The sequence below is a fragment of the Podarcis bocagei genome, assembly GCF_964188305.1.
Source record: "Podarcis bocagei genome assembly, chromosome: 1".
Lineage (NCBI taxonomy): Eukaryota > Metazoa > Chordata > Lepidosauria > Squamata > Lacertidae > Podarcis > Podarcis bocagei.
The window spans coordinates 67,046,152-67,058,865 of record NC_138125.1 but is presented as its reverse complement, the minus strand read 5'-3'; the positions used below and the strand labels follow the sequence as shown (position 1 = coordinate 67,058,865).

Below are 12,714 nucleotides of genomic sequence, written 5' to 3'. Positions count from 1 at the left end.
GGGGACAGTGATTAATGATAGTAGTGCCTAAAGGTTAACATACTTCACTGAAAAGTCTGTTGACTGGGATCCTTGTGATACAATGTGGGCCGCTGCACGCCTCAAGAGAATCCTTTTGTTGGGCCTGCCTGATTGTGTCCTCAAAATTCTGCCCACGAAAGTTTGCCAACCCTCCTCCTTGCCCCAAGAGTTTAATAGTTTCCCTTACTCTGCGGGCATTGTGTCCTGGTGAAAAGCAGCCCCCTCGCTATTCAAGTGTTGGTGGTCATCTCAATAGATCTCCAAACGCCCATATGGTGACCACTGGAGATGAATCCAACTGTTTAAATGGGGGAGAAAGTTGGGGTTTTAAAACATTTCAAAGTGTTTGAAAAGATCCCTACCAGATCCTGTCACAATTCTCTTGAGGCTTTGAAGGCTGGGCCCCATTGTGAGCCGATTATAAACGATATTACTTTAAAGTTGATTTCCCACAAATATATATATTTTTTCCAGGCTTAGGAGAGAGAGAGAACTGCTGGTGGATTTTTTTTGGTAGCATAACTTTTCTCCCTCTCTTCCTTCCTAGTCCAGAGTGTTAGAATCAAAAGAATCCCTTCTTCTATTTTTCATTTAGCAACATCAAAACGCTTCAAATTATTCTCTGAAAGGAAAGGGAGAGTTAATTTACTGACAACTTCTCCTTTGCCTCTACAGAAATGTCCATTCCTTTTGTAAAACACCCTTCTCCCCCCTCCTTTCCCTTTTCCCTCAGTGTCTGCAGACACTTTGAAAGACAGCTAGACCACGAGCATATCTTTACCTCCAGCAGCAATGTGAAAACAATAAAACTTTCTCTTGTTTAATGATAGAAATTACATTAAAAGTGTTGGAAATGCCCTAATTAAAAATGTACCACTTAAATGATATGCCAGGCGCTCAGCTGCAGAATAGCATATTTAGCTACTTAGCGAACTCGCTACTATTTCTTTTTAAAATTACATGTTAAAATTTTTAAAGAAATCTTACTTTTCTCTGGTGCAACACATTACAAAGAATGGACAGTCCTTTTATCTAAATATAAAATTCCATTTTCAGCAATTATAGCCTGTTCTTGGTGATGATATAATTACAGCTGTGCTCTGTAATAGGTGTCAAGGCAATGCACACTCATACAATAGTTGAATAAAACTGCAGAACAATGCAGGCACTTCTAAATTCACAACCTTTAAAATGAAATTGACTGTGCAGAATTCAAATCAAAACTAGATAAATATTTTTTAAAAAAGATTACAAGCTTGGTTTGGTTTCTTAATAGCATTTTCTGCAAACCTATCAACATCTAATTGATTAGATAGGAATTACTGATTATAGATAATCTGAAATACTGAACATCACTATTTTAAGTGCAGCAATAGGTAAATAAATTCCATACAGAGAGGATCTTTTGCAGGGCATTTTCAAAAAGTTACAACCATCTCCACTTGAAATAATTTACTGGATTGTTGTATTTGTATGGGAGGGAGAAGTGATGTCTTTTACTAATAGAATTAAAATGTATTCTTGATCTTTAGTTCATACAGTGGGAATATGTTGTTATTTAGATAAACTGAATATTCTTTATTTGAACATGATATATGTCCCCCATTGTTACATACTAATTTGTGTTTTGTTCCATATTCCTTTGAACTCCCCTGTATTGCAAGTGGGAGGGGCGTGACCTTTTTCTTCAGTCACTATCCCACCCAAGATTTCAAGACTGATAAACCTTTTAAATAAGGCATTGTTTGTCCTTATATCACCCGTCCCACAGTAGTCCATGTATTTCAGTATAGACCAAGGGCTTAAGCCTCACACTCTAGTCCACAAACCATTTAGAATACAGTACCCGGGCTTCTGATCCCCAATTCCTATTACACCAATCTCAGTCTGCAACTCCACAAGTGTTGCCATGCACACTCAGAGCCTGGAAGTGCAGATTCCCCTCTGCCTTTTGTTTAGATGCCCACTTTGCACACCTCCTTTGGGTATAACAGCTACATGTCCCACAGCAGAAGTTGGATCAAGCTGATTATATGCAAGGAAGTTTCATGTAACTTCAGTGAGATACATGTACTGCAGAACTATCAGGTGGCAGCATGTTTTGGGTCTGGGCATACGCTGACCTCAAATATGTTTGGTTTAACTGAGAAACAACTTGACCAATAAGAGGCTTCTCATACAATTTATCACGAGGCCTCATCTCACCCTCAAGTAAGCTGATGAGTGGTTGTAACTGGGGCAAGGTTAAGAAGATATGTCCTTGGTCATGGCTGACTTTTTGTGCTAGAACATAGCGGTCCAGCTTGGTCTTTCTCAGGACGGCCTCCTCATTCTGTTGCAGATGGTTGTCCGCAACAAGAAGGAGGGGGAGAAAACACCAACTCCATCAGTTCCAATGGAGAAGATTCAGACGAGGCCCAGATGAGGCTTCAGCTGAAAAGGAAGCTGCAAAGAAATCGGACCTCCTTCACCCAAGAACAAATCGAAGCGCTTGAGAAAGGTATGTTGCGTGTGCCTGAGTCAAAACTAGGGAAGGGCTTCACATTCTCTGCTCTCTTCTGGGCCATCCTGACAAGTTCCAAAGAAATTCTTTAATGGACATTGACAAGGATCTCACATGGCTTTCCTACCAAAGGAATCTTTTAAATGCTTGGAGGTGACATGATAAGGACAGCATTCTAAACTGACAACCCACCTGCTCCACAGTGCCGCAGTTTGGGCAGCGCATATTGGCTGAGTCATGGTGATGAGACTTCTGACTGCAGCCAACCTCGCCCTTCTCTCAGGTTACATTATATGCTTGAAGGGCTGCTTTCAGGATACTGAGACTGCAGTTCCTGTCCTGGCATCACCAGTTGCCCCAGAGGACAGTTGTCCTTCTGCTTCTTTTGATGCATCTCTTATTCCGGGCCCAGATTTCAAACGCTTTGCTTGAAATCCGATTAGATGATCACGTATTAACTTACTCATGTTCAAATGTTAGCACAGGAAAAGGAGGCCCTCATTTCTTATGCATTGGCTGCTCTAAATACATCCAAACACAGAGGAACTCTGGTCAATTCCTTCTTAACAATCTACTCCTATAATTGCATAGTCTGGTATTAATCACATATTTATCTAGCAGGGTGAGAGAATGTATATGTGTGTGTGTGAACACTGAACAATGACATCTCCCTCTTCTTAAAGGAAAGGAATAAAAATCATAGGAGCACTTTGGTGGAAAGATTCCTCATAAAAGATTGAAAGCATAAAGTGCACTCAAACATAGACAGCTGAAAGCAGGAAGCGGCCGTCCTTTCTGGGATCTGTTTTTAAAACTAACTCTGCCACGTTTCCTTTCTACCAGAATTCGAGAGAACTCACTATCCTGATGTGTTTGCCAGAGAGAGACTAGCTGCCAAAATAGACTTGCCTGAAGCAAGAATACAGGTACTCAAGTGACTATGTAATGTTTTCTTTCCTCCCCTCCCCCACTCACCCTGTAAAGGGGACACTGATGTTTTCAGGGGGAAATACGTAGTCTCCAACAAAGCTGTCCATCTGCATCCTGATAGGAACATATGAAGCTGTCTTATCCTGAGTCAGCCCACTGGTCCATCTGGCTCAGTGTTGTGCGCATTGCAGCCCTCTGTCAGGCAGGGGCCTCTCCAATCCCTCCCTGGAGATGCCAGAGATTGAACCTGAGACCTTCTGCATTCCAAGCTAGATGCTCTCCTACTGGGCTACAGCCCTTCCCATGCATGAGGACAGGAAAGCCCCAAGCAGTGCTTGTTGTTCCATCTGGATCTTGCCTAGTTAGCTATATATGTGCAGGCATGGGCATAAAGGAGGAGCAGCTGCCCCCCAATCAATAAAAATACATAGCAAACTGAGGTTCTGCCCCCCTAACAAAAACCCATGGGTGCAGGTGTGTAGTAGATGCGCATCCAATCTGCCCTGTGGGAAGCCAGTCACACATGCAGATGACTTTGTAGATCAGTGGTTCCATGTTTATTCCCCAGTCATTTTGTTAAACAGATAATAGATACATATGAAAAAAGGTTGCAGTGAGGCTCTGTCTTTATATAGGCTTCCTATGAGTAGCTCTAGAGAGGTAGCTGGGTCTTCTGCTCTGAATGATGCGTGATAGGACACGGCCCTCTGTTCACAGTGCTAACAGTAAGGCTCTTGCGTTTTGCAGGTGTGGTTTTCCAACAGGAGGGCAAAATGGAGACGGGAAGAGAAGCTAAGGAATCAGAGAAGACAAGCCAGCAACACCCCCAGCCACATTCCCATCAGCAGTAGTTTTAGCACAAGTGTCTACCAACCAATCCCGCAACCCACAACACCTGGTAATGTGCTTTCAGAAATGTATTGATCAGTCAGTCACCCATTTGGGGCAATAGAACAGAACACTCTGTACAGTAATACAGTCATCTGATTGAAGCGTAAACTAATACGTCCATCCTGTCTATCTATCTATTCTATTATAGTTTCCTCTTTCACATCAGGTTCAATGCTGGGCAGAACAGACACCGCGCTAACAAACACATACAGTGCTTTGCCACCCATGCCTAGCTTCACAATGGCTAACAACCTGCCTATGCAAGTAAGTATAATCCACTAATATGCTCTCTTTCTTTCTTTCTTTCTTTCTCCCCCACCTTCTCGTTCTCTCTCTGAGCAGGGCAGAGCCTTGCCCATTCGATGGCTGGGGTGGAGAATGCCAATTCCAGGCCAAAAGAGGAGGTTGTCAAAGGTCAAGGGGATTTCTGTTTTCACACCATTATGAAATCTTCAAATTTGTGAAGTTAACGTGGAACCTCCTTGAGACTGATTAGCCTAATGGGAGGTGCTTGAGCCACTCATCAAGATTTCTTCCTTGGGCTAATTAACGTGGAGTAGCTCTCAGGGCCTGGCTCTATGCTAGCGGTCTACAATGCCGGCCAGAAGTTCCACTTTATTCACAAACAGGCCTCGGGACATCATTTTTGCCAAGGTTTAACCACCTTGATTCTGACAGAGAGCTAAAGGTGTAAAGTGCTCTTGGGTGTGAAACCCTGGAAGGAGCAAGGCAGCAGCGTCCAATGTGGCTACGCCAAAGCAGGGGTACCAACTTGAATAAAAAATTGGGGGGGGGAGTAAGCCCTGCCCTGCATAATCAACCACAAGACTTGGTGGACAGACACCGTTTGAATGGCAATGCCCATCAACTTCCAGGGGGCCCGGCCCCCTCAAATATTTTATTGGAGGGAGGGTGAAGGGACCTCGGCCCCTAGGAGTTTGCTTCCATGCTGCATAGTTTTCTCCTTTTTATTTCAATCAGGCCACTCCTGAGTAAAACATCAATAGTTTAATCTGGTCCTTCTGAGCTTTCACAGGGATGCTTAAATTCAGTGATTCCTTATGTTTGCCACTCTGTTCCTTTTGTATGGGCAAGACTATCCTGTAGAAGCCACTGAATTGTTGTTGTGGAAAGTAGTTGTGTGAGTTAGGTAGTTTTAGAAGAAATTATGGCTCTCTCTCTCTCTCTCCCTCCCCCACTGTCACCTCCATATGGTAATGTGCATTATTTCAATGTGTGGTACGTCAGCCCTATGGCATTTTTGGTGGGTCCTCCTGGTCGTTTTGATGACTGGGGCCCTGCACTTTCTCCCCAAAGCTATACCTTGACAGCACCACTGGTGGATAGTGTTTAGACGTGATTCAAAATCCTATTCAGCATGAAGCTCACAGGGTGGCCTTGGACAAATCACTATCCCAGGGACCTTTGTGAGACTAAACCAAGAGAAAACTGTAATGCTTGGGAGTGAAGGCCAGAATAAGTAAACAAAAAGAATGACTAATAATTTTTTAGCACTGTTCCTTTGGTACTGCCATATGCAATTAATTTTTTTTAAAAGTCCTGTATTAGTGTGACATGGGGATTTTCAAACCCAATTTACAATATCTAAACTGAATTGAACATTGGGCAAGATGGCAGGAAGTTGCTGGCTAAGTGGCATTGCTCTGAGTTTCTCCATAGTGATCTCCACACGGCTGAGCATCATAGTCTTGCCCCCATATGTGGCATTGGGAGTCTTAGCATTAACCCTATCCACAGCTAACTTTTTGCTGTGTGGAAGCAGGGCTGGAACCTGCTTCTAATTCACAACAGTAGTGTTCAAGGACAGTTTAGACACTCTCTAATGCCCATTAACCTCATTTATTAACTCACTATTGAGCCCCCCACATTTTTTTAAAGAAGACTTGCTTTTGACTACAGCATGATTCTAAATGGTGTCCACAATCATTGATATACATTGGCTACTGAGATAACAGCTTACTGAATCAGATGGGACATTGGTCTGATCCAGCACACTCTTCTTATGTTTTACTGTAAAAAAAATGTGACAGTGGTTAATCCAGAATAATTTAATTTGTAATTGATTAACATTAATTAAAAGAATGGGACCATACCTATGAAATAGGCTATGAGTAAAAGGCAAATTTGTCAATATTCTTGGGTATTCAACTCCTAGTAAATAGTTGCATAATACTCTGATTTCAAAGAGGCAAAGTTCCCAGAGCAAAAGGAAAATTATAGCCAAAGGGTGCATTAGGAACATCCAGGTAATTAATGGGAGTTTGCCCATTGGGTATACAACTGGCGCCCTGATCTTGTATACTTTACAAGGCAATCAATAGACCTAAATGCCACCTAAAGGATACAGTCTTGTGCAGAATGAAACATGCATTAAATCTATATTGAATCATGGTGGTTGGTCCTGATCCAGTTAGAGTTGATTGTGCTTAAGCCCCATGGCATTTCAGTCAGTTGTGATTAATTGTCTCACTGATTTCAATCTGTTTGAGAGTTCTTTACATGCGGCTGATGCATTGTGTATAAATGTTGTGGATATCTTTGAATAGGCATGCTATATCGTAAGAAAATGTTATACATTGCTTGATTGATTTCCATAGAACAAAAGTGCAGCGAACATTTTCTGAATGAAGGCTAATATGTTTAGATTTTGGGTCTATGACTAGTTTTTCTAGTAGGGCACGTGTGATTTCAACTGAATCAGGGCTTCTAAAGTGTCTGATTTGTTCAAGAAAGGCACTCTGATTCAGCAGATATTTTTGTGAATGGAAGGCGGGGCATTGTGATATCCCCCTTTTCTCTGATTTCCCCTAAAATGGTTGAGTACCCTCATGGAAGATAGTGCTGGGGACTGCGGGAGAAAAGGGGAATTTGCAAAAAACATCTTCCCCCTTCTTTCCATTCAAGGATGAAAAAGCCTTCCATGAATAGGAGGGCAGCATACAACCCATTGATCTAAAAGTTGTAGAATGAGCCAACATAAAAGGACTGTTGCAATGGAACATGATAGTTAGGTACACAATCACTGGGAAGAGCTTTCCAAACCTGGAATGTGATCATCTGGACTGGAAAAGAGAAATAAAGGACTTGATAAAATTGTGAAAAATATGTGTAGTGAGTTAATTGGCGCTCATGGATTTGAATTCATAAAGCAAAAGTTTCAGAATCTGTTTAAGAAAAAAAAATGTACCCAACCAGAGAAACTCATTAGTATAGCATTGGTGAGGAGAAAAGGCTTATTAAAATGCTAGCAGGATTACACCTTGGCTGATGAGACACTGTGGCTATTGGCACCCTAGAAATACCCAAGGGGGAGAGGAGGATGTGAACAGCACCTGCAGTTCTAAATAGCTGTGTTAAAGTGAACAGAGCTGCCAAACCTCATGCTTGTAAGCAGGTGGATAACTAGCTGGCTGAGCGGGGGTGGGGGGGTGGGATACAATGCTAGGGTCCCCAATCATTATTGTGCACATGCGATGGAGCTCATAGGAAGATACAGAAGCTATAGGTTTTCCATGGTTTTTCATGAAGCATTGACTGGTACAGCTATTTCAGGCTGGAGCTTGGAGAAATCAGATCATAGTAGAATTGGCCGTAATGGAATAGGTTGCTATGTTCTTTATGACCCCCACCCTCACAATCAATCAAATACAAATACATTTGCAGTAAATACAGTATGTCTGTATGGCATGCCTCTTGAATTTAGAACTGAAGCCGGTATATTCATACATAGTCATGAGTAAATGTTGGGAAGGGGTTTATGTTGGTTACTTAATTGGCATGTGCATCTGAATTGTATTTTGGACCAGAGTTGCATTTTGGGTTGGGAACTCTTTGTTAATTGAACCCAGGATTATTGGGAGTAGGAATCTGAGCATGCTTGATAAGAGTTCTAAAGTAATCCAAAGATAATATATGAAAGATAAATTCTGGATAAAAGATAAATACAGAATGTTTCAAAATACTGTCCTTTAAGAACCTGACAGTTGTTGTGCAAGCAAAACTATATTCCTAAAATAAGGGCAATTGTTATTTCTGTTGTATGTGGATTGCTGAGGAAGAAGCAGCACTTTTACACAGATTTTACACAGAGTGCAACTGTAACCTAATATCCACAAAAATGTAACAGCAGTACTTTCAAAGGAAAGACAGAGAGTTGAGATTAAAAAGTAAAATATCCAAATCACAGGGGATAGTAATGGGAATTAGGAACCTAATTACTTTTAGCAGCCCCTCCTCCCCAAAAAATAACTCAGTCCAAATGACAATCAGTTTGGGGATAAATACAGGTATAAATTAGTGGATTGTATATTATTAAGGTTACCAATGGGCCTGTTGTATTATATCTGCTGCTTCTACTGTATATCCATGCTGTTCTGAATAAATATAGGTAAACAACTAGAAAACCAGGCCAATCCATAACCCGACTAAGATAAAATATTTAGATTTAAGTTGGTATTTCTCATGGGTTCAAACTGGTTTGTCACCTTGAAGTCTAACATATTCACTGATTCAGAAATTGGACTGGGATGTAAGACCTAAACCATTACATTGCCCAAAACTGAGAGTGATATCAGTTCTTATAAGCAATATTTTTCTTCAGTGATGTGGCTTTCATGCACACCCTAATTTATATTCTGCATCAGTGACTCCCAAATGGTAGACCAACTTGTGGGAAGCTTGTGGACAAGACCCAGAGAGAAAATGTTTTTGTTTTTGTTTTCACTGTAAGGCTTATAGATTGGTAAGCTGATCCAATTTCCTGCTACAAACAAGAAGATAGATAATTCTTACTGAATTTGAGAAAATCATTAGGATTGGCACTTCTGAGAGATGCCTTTTTTTCTCAGTGCCTTTAACATGCATTCCAATATAAACAAAAACATAGCCCAATTCACTGTTAATGCTTCTGAGCAAGGATGCTCCACTCTCCACTTCCCAACCCAGTGACAGATCTGAAAGTGCTCAAATCTGGGGAAGTGAAGTGCTCAAAGAAAGTAGTCCCTAAATGAATATAATAAATAAGACTAATAGTGGAAGAACCTGCTCTCTGCATGCCGTGGAATATAGATGGGGAATCATTTGCCCTCTTTTGGGGGTGGGAACCGTGAAGACTGAGCACTCCGTGGAACAAGGCACTAAATATGAATGTTTAACTTCTTTGTGTGTAGAGTCTATCTACTGTCCCTACAAGGAAACAATGGCTATATGATGCTGCTGAAATTCACAAGCCTTGCTTTGTTCTTTCAGCCCCCGGTACCCAGCCAGACTTCCTCTTACTCTTGCATGCTGCCCACAAGTCCGTCAGTAAATGGGAGGAGTTATGATACATATACCCCTCCTCACATGCAGACACATATGAACAGCCAGCCAATGGGCGCCTCTGGCGCAACTTCAACAGGTAAGCACCCCCTTTGTTTCTTTGTCAAAAGGAATTTAAAGGAGTTGTTTCTCCTGCCAGTCTGATCTCAACAATTTATTCAGAAAGTTATTGCTAATTTTCTATCCAAATGTGATTGTTAGTTCCCTGTTAAAAACTCAGCAGTTGCTTAAACATAGTTGCTCAACTCTTTGTGTATAAAATAGGGAAGCCATTCCTGACTTGTTTTTTTTGGGGGGGCTGCACTTGAAGGAAGGAAGGAATGATGAACAGAACATTGTTTTGTTTCTTCCTTCCAGTTTATATCTTTCCTCCTCTCAGCACTTCTAGAAAAAGTTGGAACATAAAAATAAAATACTGCATCCCATTACAATTTGAAAATGTTAGAGCAGACTGACTGGACATTTAACTGTGGGGCCAAAAAGTATTTTCTAATATGCTTGCAGATGGCTAGGTCAACTGATTTCCTAAAATTAGGAAATGATCAAATGGGGAAAGATATTATTGACTTCTTTAACATAGCTCTGGAAGCTTTAGAAGAAAGCCCCCTTTTAATAGGGGCCACAGAGAAGCTGAATATTTTCTTCTTTTTCTTTTAAGGTCTTATTTCCCCTGGAGTGTCAGTTCCTGTTCAAGTTCCCGGCAGTGAACCTGATATGTCTCAATATTGGCCAAGATTACAGTAAACCATGTGTTGATTTTGTAAATGGCTCTATGGACAACAGTTGGAGGTTTGGCTGTGTTTTCTAAAAGAAGAACGGCTTTCAGAGTACGTCTGTACTGCAACTGTGCCCTACGACATAACACATGGAGAAAGACTTTAACATGGACCTTTGTATACATGAAGGCATTATATCAGTTGGAACAAATCTTCATTTTGGTATCCAAACTTTTATTCATTTTGATGTATTATTTGTAAATGGGCATTTGTATGTTATAATGAAAAAAGAACAATGTAGACTGAATGGATGTTTGCTTTTGTGTTGGTCATGAAGTTGTGTTTTTTATTTTATTTTTTAAAAAGGAAGCCATGATCAACAAGCTTTGCCACGAATTAAGAGTTTTATCAAGCTATATCGAATACTTCTACCAATCTGTTCATAGATTTCAGACTGATGCTCCAAGTTTGTATCATTCCATTGCATATAATTCAACCTGGAACAATACGGCATTAGATTTCTGTAAGAAAAATATCTGTTGGGATTTCCAAAGGTTATTAACAGATGATGCTTATGTGCAAACAAAGGATCAAGAGAGAACTTCAAAGAAGAAAAGTTTGATAGGAAAAGGATAGATTGTGTCTTCGATATAATCCAATTTGTTTTATGTCAAAATGTAAGTATTTGTCTTCCCTAGAAATCTCCCAGAATGATTTCTATAATAAAGTTAATTTCATTTATATTTGACAAGAATATTCTATAGATGTTTTATACACATTTTCATGCATCAAACGTTTCTTTTTTGGTCAGCAAAAGTTAATTGTTCTTAGCTGAAGTTGTACTACTGTTCACAGTCCAATCATTTTTGTGCATCTAAAATTCATTCCTAATCAATTAAAAGTGCTTGCAAGAGTTTTAAACTTAAGTGTTTTGAAGTTGTTCACAACGACATATCAAAATTAACCATTGTTGATTGTAAAAACCATGCCAAAGCCTTTGTATTTCCTTTATTATACTATTTTCTTTTTAACCTTATAGTGTGGTGTGGCCAATTTTTTTTCCTTGTTAGGTTTTAATATATATTTTTTTATACAGACAAATCTTATTTTGACATTATTTTCTGTTTTTAAATATTGGAGGTCCTCAAGAAATCACTTTTATATATTCTATAGCTTGGTTTGGAATCTTAGCTGAAAAGTTAACAGATTGCTGGAACACCAGAGCTGCATATGGAAGTCTCTCTATAATAGCTATAAAAAGAAAAAAAAAATTCCTGTTGCACAGAAGTGTATGCAAGGAAAGAGTTGTTTAATAGGGAGGAATCTAGCTAACTTTTAAGGAAGGTCTGCATTTTGAATTATGCTGCATAAATGTGGATTTATAGAAAGGGTTAACATTTTCTACTTACTTCAGTGCTGCAGCAGTCCTAAAGCAATCTATCTTCAAATAAATCCAGGTTAAATCAAATGGGATTAAACTGGAATATTTGGTTGCAAGATTGCAGCCTCAGACTTTTTCCTTTTAAATGATTAAACTGGTGCATTATAAGCTCTCTGAGGAAACGATCTCTCTATGTGCCTTCTCAAAGCACATTCTTAGTGTAATTTCCCAATGAACTTCTAACCTGGCTAATATTTCAATGCACTTTGCATGAGTGTGGGTGAGGGTGGAGAGGTGCATGTCAAGAAATAAAGAGAGAAGGAAAATAAACAGGCAACAACAATGCAAACTGTGACTGGCTAGTGAAAGCCGAAGGACTTTAGTCATTGGCAGCTAAATATAAACATTCCCACATCTATGGAGGAGGTTCATTGTGGTCCAGCTGTTACTTGCAATGTTGCAAGGAAAAACAGATCTGATGATGTATGAAAGCACAGGGAATTTGGAATCAAAGAGAAAGCACCACAAGCTGTACTCACAAAAGACAGAGAATAACATTTCTCTTCTGTTCAGTGTGCCATAACATAATCAAATACTACTTTTCTATAAGTTGGAGACACTGTGGCTGTTTTGCGACAATTTGCTGATGCCATAAAAGCATCCAGATGCATAATTTTCTTTTGTGACAAATGCAGAAAAGCATAACCTATAATAATATGGCTTTAATTAAAACACACAAACACCCCCCATGAGTTTCAAATGAGCATGGTGGCTTTTCTGAAATATAAATATCTATAATAATGTGGAAAACCCAACCTAGGAATCACAACTAATAGAGATGTTTTGCATAAAAGTCAGCTATTTATTTTTGCTGTTCATTTTAAATATTTTTTCAGAGAGAGAGTACACATTTTATGCATAAAATAATATGA

At 39.8% G+C, this 12,714-nt stretch overlaps 1 protein-coding gene across 14 annotated transcripts in view; it reads left to right on the top strand.

Annotated features, from left to right (window-relative positions):
- Window positions 1-11,411, top strand: part of PAX6 (paired box 6) — a 42,552-nt gene extending 31,141 nt beyond the window's left edge. For 11 of the 14 annotated variants that reach the window (XM_081175807.1, XM_081175801.1, XM_081175803.1 and 8 more), the window contains 6 exons: window positions 2,363-2,521; window positions 3,368-3,450; window positions 4,202-4,352; window positions 4,494-4,609; window positions 9,614-9,764; window positions 10,344-11,408. In XM_081175807.1, the coding sequence (XP_081031933.1) occupies window positions 2,363-2,521; window positions 3,368-3,450; window positions 4,202-4,352; window positions 4,494-4,609; window positions 9,614-9,764; window positions 10,344-10,429 (746 nt within the window). In that variant the 3' untranslated portion in view covers window positions 10,430-11,408. Of the gene's footprint in view, window positions 1-2,362; window positions 2,522-3,367; window positions 3,451-4,201; window positions 4,353-4,493; window positions 4,610-9,613; window positions 9,765-10,343 lie in introns of all 14 variants that reach the window. The other 3 variants (XM_081175800.1, XM_081175797.1, XM_081175799.1) reach the window with 3 other exon arrangements.
- Window positions 11,412-12,714: the final 1,303 nt, after the last annotated feature.